The sequence below is a fragment of the Trifolium pratense genome, linkage group LG7 (assembly GCF_020283565.1).
Source record: "Trifolium pratense cultivar HEN17-A07 linkage group LG7, ARS_RC_1.1, whole genome shotgun sequence".
NCBI lineage: Eukaryota > Viridiplantae > Streptophyta > Magnoliopsida > Fabales > Fabaceae > Trifolium > Trifolium pratense.
The window spans coordinates 31,910,052-31,931,133 of record NC_060065.1 but is presented as its reverse complement, the minus strand read 5'-3'; the positions used below and the strand labels follow the sequence as shown (position 1 = coordinate 31,931,133).

At 33.3% G+C, this 21,082-nt stretch overlaps 3 protein-coding genes across 3 annotated transcripts; 1 reads left to right on the top strand and 2 right to left on the bottom strand.

The window, feature by feature from the left end:
• LOC123897235 (leucine-rich repeat receptor protein kinase HPCA1) lies at window positions 1-6,167 on the top strand. Its single transcript, XM_045947789.1, has 19 exons — window positions 1-257; window positions 556-679; window positions 769-840; window positions 990-1,064; window positions 1,158-1,229; window positions 1,609-1,770; window positions 1,861-1,935; window positions 2,344-2,415; window positions 2,501-2,572; window positions 2,695-2,763; window positions 2,883-2,957; window positions 3,046-3,117; window positions 3,220-3,363; window positions 3,459-3,949; window positions 4,040-4,207; window positions 4,402-4,538; window positions 4,671-4,890; window positions 4,994-5,229; window positions 5,505-6,167. Exons 1-19 carry the CDS (start codon window positions 173-175, stop codon window positions 5,949-5,951), a joined length of 2,868 nt encoding a protein of 955 aa, XP_045803745.1. The 5' UTR covers window positions 1-172; the 3' UTR covers window positions 5,952-6,167.
• LOC123897236 (cinnamoyl-CoA reductase 1) lies at window positions 4,401-12,322 on the bottom strand. Its single transcript, XM_045947790.1, has 3 exons — window positions 11,854-12,322; window positions 10,783-11,216; window positions 4,401-9,259 (listed from the first exon to the last, which is right to left on the bottom strand). The coding sequence occupies exons 1-3, from the start codon at window positions 12,256-12,258 to the stop codon at window positions 9,091-9,093; spliced, it is 1,008 nt and encodes a 335-aa protein (XP_045803746.1). The 5' UTR covers window positions 12,259-12,322; the 3' UTR covers window positions 4,401-9,090.
• LOC123896258 (probable methyltransferase At1g29790) lies at window positions 6,490-7,866 on the bottom strand. Its single transcript, XM_045946669.1, has one exon. The coding sequence runs from the start codon at window positions 7,864-7,866 to the stop codon at window positions 6,490-6,492; it is 1,377 nt and encodes a 458-aa protein (XP_045802625.1).
• Window positions 12,323-21,082: the final 8,760 nt, after the last annotated feature.

Genomic DNA, 21,082 nt, shown 5'->3' with positions numbered 1-21,082 from the left:
TAGGTCAAATAATCACCAGATAAATTTAAAAACTTTTAATTGTGTTGACTTTGTATCCAATTGATGGAATGAAGTGCTTCAATGAATTTAAATGAGGATTGTAATCTTTTTATTCAGCATTCTAAAGTTTTATTATGAGTAGACAAGTTTTGTGTCATATTTTTGGTTGATCATGGGTGAAAGAATTCTAGTGTTCCTACTCATTCTTTTCAGTTATTTGTTGGTTGCTGTGGTAACAAAAACATCATCTGATGATTGTATGTTTTGTTTCTTCAATGATATGTTCTATGTTCAATGTTTTTTTAATCATTCATTTGGTAAACAAATTGTTCTACCAATAGTTTACAGAAATATTCGACTTGTTTGTTGCGAAAAATAAGCATCACGTTATGGAAAGAGGCCTACAAATGTATGTTTGGTATCACTGTCGTGATTCTGGCATATCCACCGTGATACCAAACATAGGCTAACTCCTGTTCATATGTAACAACTTTTGTGTTTAAGATTTAGTGATTAAAATTTGGCTTTGATTGTTGTTTTTAATATTTTATGCAGACAATGCACTTACGCTTATAAAGTATGATTGGAAGAATACGCCACCAAGTTGGGATAACTCAGATGATCCTTGTGGCGGAAATTGGGACGGCATTGTGTGCATCAATTCACGTGTTACCGCCATGTACTTTCTCTTAGAAAAATTCTACTCGAAGTCGACTTTTTCCCGAGTTGTCTTATGTGAGAATTAACAATTGATTGTTAGTGTTTCAGATCATTGGTAAGCATGGATTTGTTTGGCCAGCTTTCATCAGAGATTGGATCACTATCTGAATTGCAGATTTTGTATGTGTTCTACTTTTCTTATTATTCAAGTCAATGATAAATGCATATCCGCGTCAACTATATTAGTTGTTATAGAATCTTCTCCTTCGCCCGAGTTTTAACTCTTATTTGAGTATTTGAAACCATTTTTCATGATTTTTCCTTTGCAGGGATTTGTCCTACAATAAGAATTTAACAGGACCGCTTCCGGCTGAAATTGGAAACTTGAAAAAGCTGACAAACTTGTAAGAAAGTATTGAATGTTATTAATATTATAATATCTGATCGAACTTGATCAAACAATTCTAACAATACTCTTTCTTACTTTTATCTTCCAGACAGCTTATTGATTGTGGTTTCTTCGGTCCTATCCCAGATACAATAGGAAATCTACCGCGGCTTGTATTCCTGTAAGGATTGTTTGCTTTATTTTTAAAATGTATATATAGGCGCGTGCGCACACACGCACATGTCCTCTTTATTTGTATTAATTAGTACTCCGCTAAATGATGATTACGTTTGAAGCAGTTTTGTCAATCGCAGATCACAGAAAATAGCAGTTTGTTCAAATTCTGCTACGCAATAGTGCCATAGCACCGATATAGCAACTATTAGACAACATTTTGCAGTAAATAGTGAAATGTAGAACATTAGTGATTCCGATAGGTTCAAATTCGGCTAGGCTATAGCATTACAGCGCGGCTATTTAACAACACTGATTTGAAGTTCTTTGTATTCATATATTGATCTTTATATTGAGTACAATATTTTCATTTCTTGTTTTTGCAGATCATTGAATTCTAATAGATTTAGTGGACAAATTCCAGCTACTATTGGTAATCTCTCAAATCTTTATTGGTTAGACTTAGCAGAAAACCAGCTTGACGGTTCCATCCCAATATCTAATGGAACGACTCCAGGTCTCGATATGCTGCACAAAACGAAACACTTGTATGCGACTTTTTCTTTTTGTTACTAATATTTACAGTAATTTTCTTTATATCTGCCAAACTCCTTGTAACATATTTCAATTTTCTACAGTCATTTTGGGAAGAATAAGCTTTCGGGGAACATTCCAGCTCAACTTTTTAGCTCTAATATGTCTTTGGTACATGTGTAAGATTCTTCCTAATTTTTTTCATGAAAAGTTTGTTTACATTATTGAACAAATTTTAGTAGGGTTTTTGCTAATTAACTAGTTTCTGAAATGCATTTCCACATCGGTTATGGAATAAAAAGTAAAACTTGTTCGGCCAATTGCGCCTATTCAAGCTTAGTGTTCACAGACTATAACTTGTGTTTAAATACTACGGTCTAGTTTACAAGATTATCCCATAACCGTACCGCAGGGGACTTTGCCCCCTCGCCTCGGTCGAGTGACCTGCCCACTTATCAGTAAACTATGAGCCTTACGCAACAGAAACTGAAAAATATTTAATGAAAAGTGAACAAGAGAGGATAGGATGAAAGAGATAATGGAAATCATGAATTTACATTTACAGTGTCAATATCTTTTTTTGGCAGGCTTTTTGAAAGCAACAAATTTGATGGCAGAATTCCATCTACACTTGGACTTGTACAGAAACTGGAAGTGGTGTGAGTTTCCATATTTAAAATTTTCAAATTAGTAACCAAAAGTTTTGTCACTCTTTTTGTTTGAAATATATATTTGCGGCTGCAGGCGCTTGGATAACAATTCATTAACCGGATCTTTGCCTCAAAACATCAACAATCTTACAAAAGTTAGAGAATTGTAAGTACAAAAAACACATGTTTTGCATAAAGAATTTCATTACTCCTTCAAGTGTAATTCCGGTATCCATCGCGATGAATTTCAAATATGTTAATCGAGGTCTTTGAAATTATGTCTGTCAGGTTCCTGTCACACAATCGCCTATCCGGATCCCTGCCAAACCTTACTGGAATGAATGTCCTCAGCTACCTGTAACTATCTAATCATTTATCTAAGAGATTTTTACTTTTTCTGCATAACCTTTTGTCATTTCAAAGTGCATATTAATTCTTTAATGAATGCTGAGTCGGTTAATTTAATTATTTCGAAGGGATTTGAGTAACAACTCTTTCGATCAATCAGACTTTCCACCATGGTTATCTACTCTACAGTCTCTAACAACAATGTATGCTTTTTCTTTCTATACTCTTTCAGCTATCAGTTTTCATTCTCTCCTGTTTCCTAAATTCTCATCATGTTCTTTTGTGACGCAGAATGATGGAGAATATACAACTTCAAGGACCTATTCCTGTTTCTTTGTTCAGCCTAGTACAGTTACAGACAGTGTAAGTACCATAACATTGCTTTTGACAGTCCAAGTACTTGTTCCTATTTCATCTTTTTTATATCGATACATAAGCTAATTTTTTACATTACATGACTCGTAGGATTCTGAAGAACAACGGGCTGAATGGCACTTTAGAAATTGGCTCTACATTTAGTGACCAACTAGGACTCATTGATTTGCAGTTTAATAATATTGAAGATGTTGAGTTTGATCCACAAATTAATGTCTCTAATGTGGACATAATGTAAGTCCTAATTATAAAAATTAATTTCAATATTTCAATCTTTTCTTTGTTTCTGATCATAAAAAGTGTATTATCGAATACCATTTTATTTGCAGACTAGTGAATAATCCAGTTTGCACCGAAACAGGAGTTGTAGAGAATTACTGCTCGATTACAAAACCGAATGACACATATACAACGCCGCTAGATAACTGTATTCCGGTTGAATGCAACTTGAATCAGATATTAAGTCCGAAATGCAAATGTGCATACCCATATACAGGAACTTTAACTCTTAGAGCTCCTTCTTTCTCTGACTTGGGAAACAAGTCTGTGTTTGTAATGCTAGAGAAGACTCTGATGGAGTCTCTAATAAGTCATGATAAACCTGTGGACTCAGTTTCGATAAGCAATCCAAGGAAGAGTACAGATCAGTATCTTGATTTGAGTTTACAAATATTTCCATCAGACAAAGAATCTTTCAATAGAACCGGTATTTCTGGCATAGGCTTTATGCTTAGCAACCAAACATACAAGCCTCCTGGTGATATTTTCGGACCATTTTATTTCATCGCTGATAAATACGAACACTATCTAGAAGATTCAGGTAATTATATCTGATTCTACGTGTAGTAATGAAATTGGTTATATTATAGTGAGTTCTTCATTTTAACACTATATTTTTCTTGTCATTTAGTACTACAAAATGGTCCTGTGAAATCTAGTAAATCGTCTAATATCGGCATCATAGCTGGAGCCGCTATTGGTGGTTGTGTCCTGGTTGTGCTATTACTCCTTGCAGTTGTTTACGGTTTCCGCCAAAAGAACAAGGCAAGAAGAGCAACTAACAAAAGCAATCTTTTTGGTAAGGTCACTTTATACTTCGTCCCTTCCATTTTATTTATTTATTTATTTATTTTTGGTGATAAAGTCCGTTCCATTTTAATTATCGCTTTTCTAGAATAATTGCTTTTTTTTTTGTACAAACCAATGGAATATTTGAATGAAAGTGAGTTTGCACTACATAGTTTATTACATATTCAATTTCATAAAATGCAGAACAATGGGGTCCTGATGAGAGCAATAGTAGCATCCCACAGTTAAAAGGTGCGAGGCGCTTCACTTTCGAAGAGATTCAAAACTGCACCAAAAAATTCTCACAACTCAATTATATAGGATCTGGGGGTTATGGCAAGGTATCGAATGGTTCCTTGCATGTTCACTTAATTTCTCTTCTGTAGTTAAGAAATAGTCCTATAACACTACTTAGTATTTTAATATCCAAATTTGCAAGTGTCTTACTCTTAAAGGTGTAATAATAATGACAGGTTTATAGGGGAACTCTTCACAATGGACAACTAGTTGCCGTAAAACGAGCCCAAAATGAATCAATGCAAGGAGGATTGGAATTCAAAACTGAGATTGAACTTCTATCAAGGGTCCACCATAAAAATCTTGTTAGTCTTATTGGTTTCTGCTTTGAGCAAGGAGAACAAATATTGGTTTATGAGTATGTTGTGAATGGTACTTTGACAGATGCTCTTTCAGGTATAGTTTTCATCGCTACTTCGTCTTATTAGTTTGAGTGGTAATAGTGCTCTACAAAATTTATACTCACAGAATTTAAGGGAAACTTGTGTGGAGTATGCAGGGAAGTCAGGAATTAGATTGGACTGGATTAGAAGGCTAAAAATAGCTCTTGGTACTGCTAGGGGGTTGGATTATCTTCATGAACAAGCCAATCCTCCTATCATTCATAGAGACGTCAAATCGACAAACATTTTACTTGACGAACGCTTGAACGCTAAAGTATCTGATTTTGGTCTCTCCAAGCCTTTGAGTGATGGCGCAAAAGGTTATATGACCACTCAAGTCAAAGGGACAATGGTTCGTATATGTATTTATATTCTTCTATATCTTTTCACACATTTCAATAATACACACATTTAAAAAATACACAAAAATCTAAAGACATCCACCGTTTGATGTCAAAAAATCATTTCTCATATGAAAAGTACTATCTTCTGCATATTAATAGTACCATATGAAGACATAGTAAGTTGTGATTTAGCATTAGTAACATCTAATATGAAAAGCACTTAATAGATCTTATCGAAATTAAGTGATGATGGTAGATTTTTGTTTTTGATATACCTATATAGGGCTACTTGGATCCGGAGTATTACATGACTCAACAATTGACTGAGAAGAGTGATGTTTATAGCTTTGGAGTGCTAATGTTAGAGTTAATAACTGCAAGAAGGCCAATAGAAAGAGGGAAATATATTGTGAAAGTGGTTCGGAATTCTCTTGACAAGACAAAAGAATTATATGGTCTTAAGGAAATCCTCGATCCTATCATTGATTTCAAGGAATCATTGAACAGCTTTGAAAAATTTATCGATATTACAATGAAATGTGTTGAAGATTCAAGTTCAAATAGGCCTTCAATGAATTATGCATTTAAAGAAATTGAAAACATGTTGCTGTTGGCTGGCACAAACCCGAATGCTGCATCAGCATCATCTAGTTATAATGCAAGTGGAAGTTCTATGCATCCTTATGATAATGAGTACTTTGATTCAAGTATAGTACTTCCACGTGCGTAAATTGTACCTATGTAGGATTTTTTTTTCATGCTTGTTGAAGTGATATGTAAAGTGACGACGTCGTTAATCTTGTGTGTATTATATTGTTAGCTTAAGATTGAACATGATTGAAGGTGAAGTTTGGTGTTAGTTTCTTGTTTACTTTCAGGTTTTTTGTTACATGAATTTTGTAACATATATTACTTTTGAACATATTATTGAAATGGATTCTAGTCATGTTGGTTGGTTTGTGTTGGAATGAATTATTACAGTTAGGTTAGAGTTTGTTAGAACTTAGCTAGTTGGTAAGAAACAGCCGGAAGGGTTGACAGACGCGCCTCCACGCACGGGGGAGGCAACAACTGGAATTTCAAGTTTCCGGCAATTGAGAAGGTGTTTGAGGGCACATGAGTAAAGTACTATGTATCTTGATTGAAGAGTTTAGAAGAAAATTATAACATTTGAATTAGTCAAGAACTCGAGATTTTTCCATTTTCTATGAAAAAAAAACAGACTTAATTTTTTCATTCAATATAGCATACACATTTATATGTCTACCTCAAATCATTGGTTTCTCCATCAGAGCTGAAATGTACCACACATTCTTTCGTACACCGGGATCAAGTTTCATTTCAACATGCCATCGCAGTTTATTGAATCCAACTCGATCTAACATCGGCACATAAGTTTTGTTGAGCTGTGAACCAAAGCAGAAGAAATGGTCAAGCCAGAATAGACCTCCTGGCCTCAAAACTCTGTATATATCATAAAACACAAACTCGAGCATAGTATCTGGCATCCAATTGCCAATGACATCCATAGAGTGTACAATATCCAATGTGTTTTCGAAGAACGGAAACCTTTGAGAGATGCTAATATACATTGGTATTAAACCCCTTGATGCAACCATGTTGTTGAATGGACCATCCAAATTCAGCGTGCTTGTAATGATTGTCACATTTCGTTCCTTCATTCTTGCAGCAAATGTTCCAGTTCCACCACCAATGTCAAGTCCAATCCGAATCGTTCCGGCCGCTTTTGTTGCAAGAACTTGGTCTATTCCAAAATCAAGTCCACCATCATCAAAGATCCACTTGATCTTCTCTTCTTTCTCTAAGTCAAAGCAACCTTTGCAGTCATATGAATTACCTGGCTCATTCTTTCTATCAACAAGACAATGGTAACTTTTACAAGCATAGCTGTCCCAGATAATGCTTGTGTCTGGTGGAGTTGTCCAAAGACTATCCGGAAGAGGTGTTGGCTCAACGTAATTTATCGGAGACTTTGGGTGGCATCTTCGACGAGGTAACGGTTCACAGCCTTTGAGCATGAGTCCTTGTGCAAGTACATCATCCACAGGACATTCCCCACCAATCTCATATGTCATATATTGTTTTAACTCCTCATGAAACTTCAAGCAGGCTTCACCAACAGGCATGTGAATCTCACCTGCCCCGATCTTCGGTGAGTGCCCGAAAGGAAGCTTATGAGGGCCAAGTGAAATACTGAGCTCATCAGATATTGTAGAAGCAGCTGTAGTTGAATCATCGTTTCCAAGCTTTATAATCACAGGGTTCTCATCTACACGGTTAGATTGTTTTTCTTGTTCGCGAGTAAGATCAATAAGCAAAGCTTGGACAAGTAAGTTAGTCGAGTTGAGTCGTTGATGAAGCTCTGATAAGATTGTGTGGCTTGCAGCAAGTTGAGCTTTGGTGGAATTGAGTTCCTGCAAAATGGAGCTTGAGTCACTTGTACTCATAGAGGAGTACTTATACACGAAACTAAATGGACCTGTGAAGATGTAAATGGTAACAAGGTTGGTAAATATGATCAGCATTAAAGATTTCAGCTTGTGCTTCTGTGTTTGAGTGTGAATCTGTTGATTATAAGATGGAAGCTTTTTTGAGTATTGCTGGTCATGAGTTTCACTTCCCATGTTTCTCTTTCTCGATGATTTAAGAGGAAAGACTAGCATGTACAAGTGAACACAAAAGAGGACATGTTAATGTAATTTAAGGTTGCTATGGTAAGGGAATTTTTCTGATATATGTATAGATCCAAGAAAGTTAAAATAATACCATGTTCTATCTGTCATAATATAAGCATGCACATTGGTCATTGTGAAGCGCCGGTGTGGGCGTTTAAGGAATGTAATGCCTTATAATTTGGCTATATTATATTGTAGCACTTGCATGTTGCAAATTCCATTCATTCATGGCTTCTTGGTACTTGAGCACTATCTTCGGATCTTGCACACTAGTTAGTAAATTAGTCAACAATTATTCTTGGAATTTCATGTCAAGTTCACATTGTTTGACATTTATTATCAATAATACTTGATTCCATCTGAGATTTGATCAGTAATTCAGTTTTCTAGTGTTTTTTTTCCTTGAGTTCATTAAATATGAGCAAATTGCTTAAATTAAATAATGGTTGAAAAATTCTCCATCATACTTATGGTCATAATCAAATTAATGCTACAAAAACCTCAAGTAAGCATATTGGTTAAATTCAATTTCAACATGCTGGTAGATTTTTTAGCAGTTACAAGAATGAGGGTGATTTTCCACATCCATAAAATTAAATTAATGAAATCAATGCTGCACCGTGAAAACTTTAACAAGTGTGATACTGATACAGCAGAAAATGAAAGTTACTTTGAAATAAAAAATTAAGTGAGAGGATAAAGTGAGAGCATTGATTGTGTTTGCTTCAAAAAAAAAAAGTGAGAGGATAAAGAAATTTATTTACTAGATGAACAGTATAATATATAATTACATTCATTATTGCTTATACCTTATATCAAAGAAAAGAAATGAAGCAAGGACTATTTTGCTTCAAGGGAAGAAGCGTGTGTTTGGTTCTGCGCGGAGAGAATTGATTTTGGCAGAATTGATTCTGTAAAATTGATTCTGGCCAAAATTGATTTTAAGCTGAAGTGGTTTATGTTTGGATATATTCATGAAAAAGTGAGTTGAACAAAAAATTTGAGTGTAAAAATCAATTCTAGAATCAGAAGCTACGATTTCTAGCTTCAAGTAGAATCAATTCTGGAGGCAGAATCAATTCTACTTTTGAGAAACCAAACAAGTCAGAATCAATTCTACACGTCCAGAATCAATTCTGGATGCTCCAGAATTGAAACCAAACATACACTTAGTCATAAGGCTCTCTGTGAGGGGGTTCTCTGCAGGAAGCCTTTAGCCATAAGGCTCTCTGCTGCTTCTCTAATAGCATCTTGGATTGGTGTGAAGACTAATCCCAAGTCTATTAGCCTCCTTGCTGCATCTTTACATGGTGTCAAACCAGGTTGAGTTTCATCTGGGAACCTGCATGCATGCAATTCTTGTTCAGAGAAAAACTATAGCATACTATGTAGGAGACACTTGCAGAACAATAAAAATCTAAATATAATATAAGTTGCAATTTGCTAAATTAGAAAATCTATCTAGACTATTATAAATTCTTGGCAACCAGGTTTTCCTGTTTCCCTATATAACATACATAGCCAACTGTTCTTAATTGCCTAAATGGCAGAAACAAATAAGGTTTATAATTAAACATGGCATGGCATCACTTTTCTCTAAATTCCTTGCCCATATGTTAAATAACGAAGAGATATGGGGGAGGGGGGAAATAATTTGAACACAGAAGTTTACAAAAAAATAGTGGTAACAAGATGTATAATAAATTAATAATTTCAGCCAACGGGAAACAATATAATGCGGATCATTTTTCTGATCCAACTCATGTGTTTGAACCCAAATATGTTGAACAATTTGCAACAGCTTTAGGCAAAAAAAATAGACTTCAAAGTACACCCCATAAGTATCTGTAGAATAGTGTCTAGCATACAGATACTGGTTGGTAAAAATGATTAGCATTTTAGGCTGGTAGAACACGGTGAAAAGTTTAAGAGACGTCTAGCATACAGCATGTGCTCCAAAAAGCAATAGCAACCGGTATATGTGCTCAGTGCTAATCACGCTGCTCAGTGCTCATATAGATTATTGAGAAAGAAATATAAATGTCTGTTTATACTTGGGCCCTCACTACTCCATTCTATTGTTAGAGAACACATTTGGAGCTGGTAAACATGAGTTTGTGGTTCCAAACCTAGGTTTGAGAAATTGATGTTATTTGGTACATTCTTCATAACCATTATTCTCTTTCTAACTTGGGGCTCAAGTATAGCAAGAGTGTCTTAGTATGTTATTCTTAACTCTGTATTTGTTCTCAATTTACCCAAATGTCTCTTTTAAGTTCTTATTTACATAAGGCTGGTTGACACTATAACAAAGATGACTGCAATATTCCCCCCTTGTCAGAAGAATTTCAACAAAGAAAAAGTTTAAATACAAACTATGTCACATAAATGTATATGCTTCAAAGCCGTCTGCAGATAAACACACAATACAGAATTTGAATAAAGAAATGGTCCCAATTTTTTATGCTAACCCACTGGAACTAGGACCTCTAACCCCCACTAGGCGCACTAGGTTATCCCCCACACCTACAGGAAACGTTTGGTTTTTTCCACATGTTGGAAAGCATCCCAATTGAACAACTATAGGAATATGACAAGAACGGTATAGTTTCAGCACATTCGTTTGATTTAACTACTTTTTAAATCTTCCGAGTAAATTTTGCCACAATTAGTGTCATCATAGCTAATCTAAAAGTGATTTTAATCAAAACTAATCAAATACCACTCTTCTAAAATCAAACTAAATCTGAAATCCGAACCCAACAAAACAAATTTTGTTTCCATGATGAATGGTTTCAAACAAGAAGAAAACATAACATAACATGGTATGGCATTGGAATGAAACAAAGTAAGTAACAAACTAACCTGTGAATAGGAAAATCAGGATACAATTCAGAGACAACTTTAGCAAAACTAGAAAACTGATATATCCCATTAACACAGAGATATCTACCAGCAGCAGTTGGAGTTTCATAAACCAAAACATGAGCTTTAGCAACATCTTTAACATGAACAGCCCCCAACCAATAACACTCTTGAGTATCCTCACTCCCTTTCATCAACCTCTGCAACACCGCCGAACTTGCATTCATCTCCTTCTGTATCAACTCTCCCAAACAAGTCCCTGGATGAACTGCCACCACATCAATACCATCATTTTTCTCTCGAAATTCCCACGCCGCCTTCTCCGCCTCGGTCTTCGACACCGGATACCACTTCCCCCTCAATTTACAGTACTCAACATCCGTCCACGACGTCTCATCGATCGCCTTTTTCTCCGGCCAATTAGGGTTTGGTACCTGTAAAAGTTGTAGATCTGTGTGAATGAGCACACATTGTTTATATTTATAATAGAAATAGAATCAAGGTTTAAATATGATATTTGTCCCTACAACTATAACATTTTTGGTTTTAGACCTGCAAGTTTTTTGTTGGGATTCAGTCCCTTCAAATTCAAAAACTTGTTTTTAGTCCCTAAAGTCACCTTATTGGGACACATATAGGCTCTGTTTGGCAACACCACATTTTGAGGTTATGCCTTATAGTTTATAAGCTCATATGATAAAAAAGACCCGTTTGGTAAAGTTTTTTATCATGAGTTTTTAGCTTATTTTGATAAGCTAATTCAATTAGCTTATAGCTTATCATTTTTTCTTCCAATTTTACCCATGTCATGTTATTTGAGCTTTTTGTCATTTCATACTTATGCGTCGGTTCAACCATTAATTTTACTGAACAATATAAATTCAATCAGCTGGCTTATTCTGTTATTCGTTATACAGCTATCTACTATTTGTTAGAGGCATAATGTCATTGACTAAAGGCAACATTTTTTAACCTAGAATCAATTACAATTCATTCTAATCAAACACAATTATGCGACAACGATCAAATCATAACATTTGATTTCTAATTTCTAATTAATTTTAACAGTACCATTGCCGAAATCGAGGAAGTGAGAACGACACGCTTAACACCGGCGCGCTTGGATGCTTCTAGAACATTTAGGGTTCCTTGTACAGCAGGTTCTAGAAGCTCCTTTTGTGGATCGGTTGGATCTTCGAGGGTACATGGGGATGCGACATGAAAGACGCCGGAGCAGTTTTTGATGGCGGAGGAGACAGCGGTGGAGTCGAGAATGTTGACAGGGAAAATTGTGATGCGAGATTGGGCTTCCGGATGGAGTGTGAAGAGATGAGATGGATCGGAATTAGGGAAGATTGTGGCGTTGATTTTGTAGCGTGGGGTTTGTTTTTCTAGTAGGGTTTTTACTAGCCATGTTCCGATGAAACCGTTTGCTCCGGTTACGCAAACTACTTCTTCTCTGTTTTGGTTTGCCATTTTTCTTTCTCTGGTTCTAACTTAATCACAATCTTTGCATTGGAATGGAGTGAGAGTACTTGTCGTAGGTAGAGGTGGGAACAGGCCAGGCCGGCCTACATGGCCTTAAGGCCTAGCCTACATAGGCTCAGGCCAGGCCAACCTATTTCTTTGAATAGAGCAGGCCAATGCTTTTTTATAAGCCTATTTAGCTAAAAATGTCAGGCCGCAGACCATTAAAAAAGCCTTTGAGGCCTACTAGGCCGGCCTATTTAAGTTAACATGGATAATATTTTTATTACGATTATTATTTATATATTAAAATTTATACTTTGATTAAATTATAAATCTATTAACTTTTTAAGTAATTTAAGTTTATTAATCTACATTAGTTTTTAACATATATAAATGTATTATTATAAACTAGAATTGAAATATGATGACATATATAGTCAAATTCTCTAAAATATCAAATGGAACATTATTTTATTAGTTCATAAGTATATTTCAAAATAAATATAATTATTTATTTAAATATGTTCATATGAAATAGGTTTTTAAACAGGCTAACAGGCCACATCAGACTTTCAAAAGGCCAGGCTCAGGCCTAGAATTTAAGCCTATGATAGGCCACAGGCCAGGCTCAGACCTTCGATTTTTTGACAGGCCAGGCTCAGGCTTGGCAAAGCCTAGCTCGGCCTAGCCTATTCCCACCTCTAGTCGTAGGTTTGTTTCCTGTCGTTGTCCAAATATAAAGTACACTTTGATTTTTTTACTTAAAAAAAATAAAAGATATTCATTCCATTCAATAAGGACAAATTCAACATTGTTAAAAATAAAAAAGATGAATTTGCGAACAAAGAATGAATCTGCTAACAAACTCAGAACATCCAAGTTAATAGTCCCTCCGGTCCTATATATAAGGAACATTTTGGAAAAAAAAATTGGTCCTTTTTATAAGAAACAATCATTAAAGGCTTAATTAGTAAATTGGTCCCTTAAAAACATTTTTGGTTTCAAATTGGTCCTATAAAGAAAAAAAGTTTCGGTTTGATCCCTTAAAGATGCATTGTTTGCCACAATGGTCTCTCCCGTCCATTTTGTCCAAAAAATCGTTAACTATTGTCAGGACTGTGTAAGGTGAACCACTATAGATAGTGGTACATCGTAGACCTTAATAATATTTTAAATTTCAACCCTTCGATTTTTTTTGACAAAAACAAGACTCATTAGATCTTTGTTGGCCTATTATATTTAATAGTGAACCACCAACATATGATAATTTTTTCCTTCTATTCATATTCTTCCCCCATTCTTCATTTCTTCTTTATCCCCATGGATCTTCAATCAACCTTTATCAAACCTAGAAAAAAAATTATCAAAATTACAAAATCATAACAAAATTGAAACAAAACCAAAAAGGAACAAACAAAGTAAAATCCAGCATGTGTGTAATTGAAAGCGAAGTATCTTAACTGGGATAAAGCAAGAGTTGCTTTTTCTTTGTAATTTGAAGGTTTGGATCGAAAAGCAACGGTAGCAACCATGAAAACAAGGTTGATTACTTGATTTGATTGTTGGGTTGAAGAGAGAGATTAGAACATTGATTCGTGGATAAGTGGATCTAAGATTATGATGTTTGTGTTGTGCGTGGATAGATGGAATCCAAATTGTGTCTTTGAGGAAGAAGTGAATCTAAGATTATTTTGCAATTTTGAAATATTTTATTTGGATTTGTTTTGAATTCTGGAGGTTCTAATGGTGAAGTTATGAAGAATATGATGAAGGAATCGAGGGAGAAGATGAAGGAATGGAGGAAGAATTTGTTGGTGATGATGCGCTCTAAGGTTTAGTGGACATGTAAAATCTAATAGTTGTTTTGTTTTCAAAACAATTCAATGGTTAAGATTAAAAAATATATTGTGGTATATGGTGGACCACCTTCAATGTTGGTCCACCTAATACATTTGTGGTTGATAAATTAACGGAAGGGACCAATGTGACTAACGGAGATGTCTTTAAGGGACCAATCCAGACCTTTTTTTCTTTAAGAGACCATTATGAAACCTAAAAAGTCTTTAAGGGACCAATTAACTAATTAAGCCATCTTTAAATTTATTCTTTATTAAATAGATAATTTCTTGTATACCCTTATTAAATTGTATAAAATGCAACGTATTTCAATGTTATGCATTAATTACACAAACACATTACCAAGGTTAGTTTTGGAATAACACATAACATTTTAGAATTTTTAATAAAAAAATAAGCATCCTTGGTATGTGTGTTTTTCTCAATGTGTTCCTTATATATAAGACCGGAGGAGTAGTATATAACGGCAAAATGCCTACAAATAATATGATAAAATTAAAGTTACCAGAATGTCCATGCTTCCAGACCTACGACGTTGATGCACAAATCATTGATTGAATCTGCAATTGATTGAAGATAATCTTTCGATATGAACTAAACGAACACTGCAACAAAGACGGAAATCAAACAACACCGTACCAAAACGACCACCATAGGGTAATTTTAGGCCAAAATGACCTAAAATCACCCCCTTACCGATAGAGGAAGAAGAGAACTCAAAAGTAAAAAAATTTAGGGTCGACTGCTTGTTAAAGTACACTTTGATGTTCACTTATAATTTTATTTATTTTATTTTTGTGTTAAGTGTTAACATAAATAAATTCTGATAAAAAAAATTATTTCACATGAGAATTGAACTGAGTTTATTCCGAATGAATGAAATGATACGTTTTTTGGTGAAGTTGGTTAATCCATCACCAAAAAACAATTGGAGTCTGTTTGGCAAGTCAAAAAACCTAGCTTTTAGCTTTTGTCTTATGGCTTATAAGCTAAAAGACCTGTTTGGTAACAGTCTTTTCAGAAAGAGCTTTTACCTTATTTTACTGACTTATAGCTTCTTTTTCAGAAGCTATGTCAAGTAGCTTCTGAGCTTATAGCTTCTAGCTTTTCATTTTTTCTTCCTCTTTTACCCTTATTATTTTAACTAAAATTCATATTTACCCTTTATAATTTATTATCATTAGAATTTAAAATAAAATAAGTAAATGCATGTTTTAACGTTGCTTCTTTTAAAATCACATGTATATAGTATGTTTTAATGTTGCCTTAATATCTATTTTCAAATATGAAGGCTAAAGCATATATTTTTTTTATCAATACATAGGTACGTACCTTACTATAATTTTTTTTTTTGTTGAAAAAACGTACCTTACTATAATTAACCATTATACTATATTATGAATATATTTTGTTGTTATTTTTTCACAAAGTATATCAACTGAAAGGAAAATATTTTTTTTTTAAAAAAAAATCAGCATATAAAAATTAGTTTAATAATAATATTTGAAAGATATATTTATTGAATTAATAAACTTAAAATATCGTACAAAAAAAACTTAAAATATTAAATTTTAAGTATTTTTTTTGACGTAAATTAAATTCTAAGTATCTTAAATAGTATTAATTTGATAAAAAAAATTATTGAATTAAAGACGTCTTTTTATGTCATTTTATATTTATCAGTCAGTTGAACCGCTAATTTTACCAAACACTTCAATCAACTTATCAGCTAGAAGCTATCAGCTATCAGCCATAAGCTATCAGCTAGCTCATCGGCCATAAGCTATTTTTGCCAAAAAGAGCCTTGACCTCTCCAATTCATCATTTCTTAAAAAAGTATTAAACAGATTCTACCAATAACTCTATATTATTGAAAACAGGTCTCACAAAAATATATAGGTGCAAATGCTTATTGTATAAATGGTACCTATTAAATGCTCAATTTTATTTTTCTCAAACGAGGATATAATCTGTACCAATGCTTAAAAAATATAAGATTTCCCAATTTTGTTTTTCTCAAACGAGGATATTTTTTTATTTTTAATAGTTACTAGGATTAATCGTTTTGGACCTATGTGAACAACTCTTAGCTGAACTTTATTTATTTCGCGGCAAAACTCTGAATTATAATGCTTCCACCGATAACCAAATGATTAGCACAAAAAAAAAAATTTATAGTTAGATAAAAATAAAACTAGAAAATAGAAATATTCGGTTCATATCTTTGTAGCTCAACTGACAACCAGTAAAGAATATCACATTTTCCATTAAAGTTTAAATCCGGAATCTATTAAAGGTGGAATTCTACCGGTTAGAGTTACTTGATAAAAAAAATGTAATATTCTAAACCAAAAAATGAAATATTTTGTTCAAAGTCTTTTATTCAATTATTTAAAAATTAACAAAACATTAAAATAATATAAGATTAAAATATATGCATTTTCATTTTCATGGACAACATTTAACAAATAATTATGTAAGCGTCTTTTAAACTGATCTATTGTTGTTTAAGGTTGAAATTAATTTGCTTTGCTTAAAGTCCTTTTGTTTACATTATTAATTTTTTAAAAAGGGGATTGAAATCTATATTAGGATGTGATGGTAAGAGGTCATAGAGAATGGAAGAATTTTTTCTTTTTTTGGATTGTTAGTTTGTAAAACAAAGCCTTTTGGTTTGTAAGATTAAATTGCAAAAGCTTTTATCATGAAACTAAACACCTTTTGAGAACAACTTTGTGAGTTTAAAAGGCCTATTTAGAAACAATGCATTTGTTCTGTTAATATGGTTCTATTTTGAATTTTTAATTGCCAATTTCTCTTATGCTCATGTCTTGAAATGGCACTGTCACGAGTTTAATTCAAAAGTTGTTTGATAATGACAATGTGTGAGTGATTAGTTGAAACAAAGTTATGGTTCAAATTTTTTAATTTTGAATACCATATGCTTACACTTTGAAACAGTTTAGGTTTTTGATAATTAATGACACTGTCACGAGTTTAGGTTATTGATTAATTTTCAATTACATAATAAAAATTCAATTGTAGTAAATGCATCATCTAAGATTGAATTTGAGATATATTTGAATGTTAGCACGAAAATAAACATTTTATTTTTTAATTAAACTAAAAACATATAACTCATCAAAAGCGGTAATGAAGTACAAACACTCCTTAGATAAGTGTGTCTTTTGTCAGATGCGTCAATGACCTAGCGGTAATGAAGCACGATACTAATATTTATAATTATATTGAATTGTGTCATTTTCTCAATTTTTTATCGGTATCAACGTGTCAGTGTTTGTACCATGTATAGTGTTCGTGTCTGTGTTCGTGCTTCATAACCTACCAGCGAGTAGTGTGAACATCCATGTTTTACATATATTGAGCGTTCACAATTGCATATGATTGTTGATTTTGCATGATTCTTGCAATTACTTGATGTGTATGAAGCCATGAAAATGATCAAGGTAGTGTTTCTTCTTTCAGTGATAACTACCCAGATATAATTTATCTTGTGAGATCCTTTGTTAAACCATTTGTTTTAATATCAAATCACACGAGTCCGTGTGGATACGATAATTCAAAAAAAAAAAAAAATTGCAAAACATACTTATCACCAAAGGAGGGTGACATTTAGCATCAAAAGCCTTGAGAATTTGAAACTCATGTACCTGAATGCATGTTCTATTTAGAATGATTATTATATGATATAGATATAGATACATCACCTCTTATGATGTTAATCACTTGTTGCATGAGATTAACTTTCAAATATAATAAGATTCGTATACTTTCAAATTATCTAAAAAATGTTGGTGATAAAAGAAATTATAAGATATTTGATTTGTTTGCTCCAATTATGATTATCAATACTAAGAAGCTACATACAAAACATCAAGAGCAGTGCTATATGATTATCTTTGATTTGTTTGCTCCAATTATGCAAAACATTAACTAGTAAACTAATTTCTTAAAGTACCTACAAAGTAAAGGTCTGTCGTGTTGAAAAAATCTAAAACGCCATTTAGCCAACAAACTAAGGTTCACCTCTCTTGTATCGTGTTGAAGATTATCAAATTAATTTTTTTTTTCGTATGGTGAGTATCTAGAATGATAAAATGATTTTTTTTTTTTTTGGTTTAAGCTAGAGCAAGAATATGGTCTCTTTTTGAATTTGAAGTATTTTGAAGAAAAAATTGTTGCTGGAGAATGGGAGGAGTGTGAAAAGTACTACAATGACAATATCAAAATCAACGAAAATCAATACTCCATGAAGATGTTCTTTAAGATTTCCTCATCTCAAATAACATCTTCATGTAGTATCGATTTTCACTTATTTTGGTATCGCCATTGAGGTACTTTTCGCATTCCTCCCAATCTCCAACAAGGATTTTCTCTTCAAAACCCACTTGGGTTGGTCCGGTAGTATTGGCTTGGGACCTGAGAGTGTGCTCCTCATTGAGGTCTCAGGTTTGATTCTCTCTGGTGCCAATTTGAGTGAGCTAATTTAGCTTTTTCAAAAAAAAAAAGGATTTCCGCTTCAAAATACTTCAAATTGAAGAAGAGGCCATATTCTTGCTCCTGGCTAAAAAAAAAATACAAGAGTTGTCACAAGCACAAATGAAATCATTTAAATTGAAGAGAAAATCATTGCTGGAGAATGGGAGAAGTGTGAGAAGTACCTCATTGGTTTTACCAAAATCAACGAAAATCGATAGTCCATGAAGATGTTCTTTGAGATTTCCTCATCTCAAAAAACATCTTCATGTAGTATCGATTTTCACTTATTTTGGTAAAGCCATTGAGGTACTCTTCACATTCCTCCCAATCTCCAGCAAGGATTTTCTCCTCAAATTACTTCAAATTGAAGGAGACACCATATTCTTACTACAGGCTAAAAAAAAAAAAAAAAAAGTTGTCACTTTCTCATCTCTAAACACAAATGAGATCATTTAAATTGAACTGGAGAATGGGAGGAGTGCGAGAAGTACCTCATTGGTTTTACCAAAATCAATGAAAATCGATATTCCATGAAGATGTTCTATGAGATTTCCTCATCTCAAAGAACATCTTCATGTAGTATCGATTTTCACTTATTTTTGTAAAGCTATTGAGGTACTTTTCGCATTCCTCCTAATCTCCAACAAGGATTTTCTCTTCAAAATACTTCAAATTGAAGAAGAGACCATATTCTTGCTCCAAGCTAAAAAAAAAAAAAATCAAGAGTTGTCACTTTCTCGTCTTTAATTAAGCACAAATGAGATCGTTTAAATTGAAGAGAAAATCATTACTGGAGAATGAGAGGAGTGCCAAAAGTACCTCATTTGCTTTACCAAAATCAACGAAAATCGATACTCCATGAAGATGTTATTTGAAATTTCCTCATCTCAAAGAACATCTTCATGCAGTATCGATTTTTACTTATTTTGGAGGAGTGCCATTGAGATACTTTTCGCATTCCTCCCAATCTCCAACAAATATTTTCTCTTCAAAATACTTCAACTTGAAAAGAGAAAAAAATTGGTCACTTTCTCATCCCTGAGCACAAATGAGATCATTTGAACATTATTAAAACAAACAATCATGAATATCTAATACATTTACACAAATACTTAAATAAAATCAAGATATACCTATTGTTTAAGATACTAAAAGTAATTAAAAAAATAATTGTAACAAAAAAATTGTAATAATGATGATTATGATTAGGGTTTTAAATAGAGTTTTGCATTAGAGATCTGGGTCGTGAAATAATGGATTTTTATGTTGCAGAAACCACGTGACATCTATTGAAACTACATTTAATTGCGATTCTCCACGATATTTCAAAGATCCAGCAGGGGTACAAATCGAGTTTTGCACCTGCGATCTAGGCCACAAAACAACATTTTTTATGTTGTCAAAACCGCTATGAATCATCGATTAATATATACCACAATTGAATGTGATTCTCCAAAATATTACAAGGATCATAACTCGATTGAATTGTTAATATCACTGCTATTTAAAATTATGATGAGAATAATATTATGATCAAGATCAATACCTGTCCAAGACTTCGTAGTACTTTGTCTTAGGAGTGGACAAGCCCTCACGAACCGCCTGGATGGACAAAACCGGGTCTAATGGGTAAACATGTCAAAAGTATGGTCTCATACGGTTAATAACAGGCGGGTTCAGTTCTCCAATAAACCATCTTCAGTGATCAAATCACCCGAAGTTATAGAAGAATCACCCTAAAATTGTTACACATTGGTGAGTTGTTGCAGATCCAACGCCGTGAATTTAAGCGGAAGGGAAATGAAATTAGTCAAATGACTAGTCAAAGTTGAGAATACAATTTTTCTTTTGTAATAAATGTTGGTCGTTTGATTTAATTTGGTGAAGATTGATGACATGGATGACCAAGATAATAAGTTTTTTTTTTCTTTTTTTTGGTAAACCTGTAAACTAGATTTTTACTTTATTTTCCTAAAGTCCTCACATCCAAAAAAAAAAAAAAACTTGTGATCTTACAACCTTGGTTGTTCGATTAATGGTATATTTAAATTTTCAAAACTGAACCCGACCATGTTTAACTAATTTTACCCATTATTTGTCACTCATAGACCAAAAAATCAAAACTGTATAAACTCGCCGGATACATCAAATTTAATCTCGGTTAGTATGAATTTGGTCGGTTTGAATATTTTTATAAGTTAATAGGTGTTTTGCCCTTTGTAATTTGAGCGAGTTTTGTTTTTCCTCCTTTAACATTTATTTTTTTTGCATTTTCACCCGTGCAATGTAAAGATTATTTGTTTTTAGCGCCTCATCACACATGTTGGTATATGACTATATTATATTTTGTGATGGTGTGGCATGCTGACCTGTCAAATTAATTTATTTTTTATTTATTTTTAATTCCACCTAGATTAACACATATACACTTAATTTTTAACATGTATTTTTTTATAAAAAATCAAAATAAAGT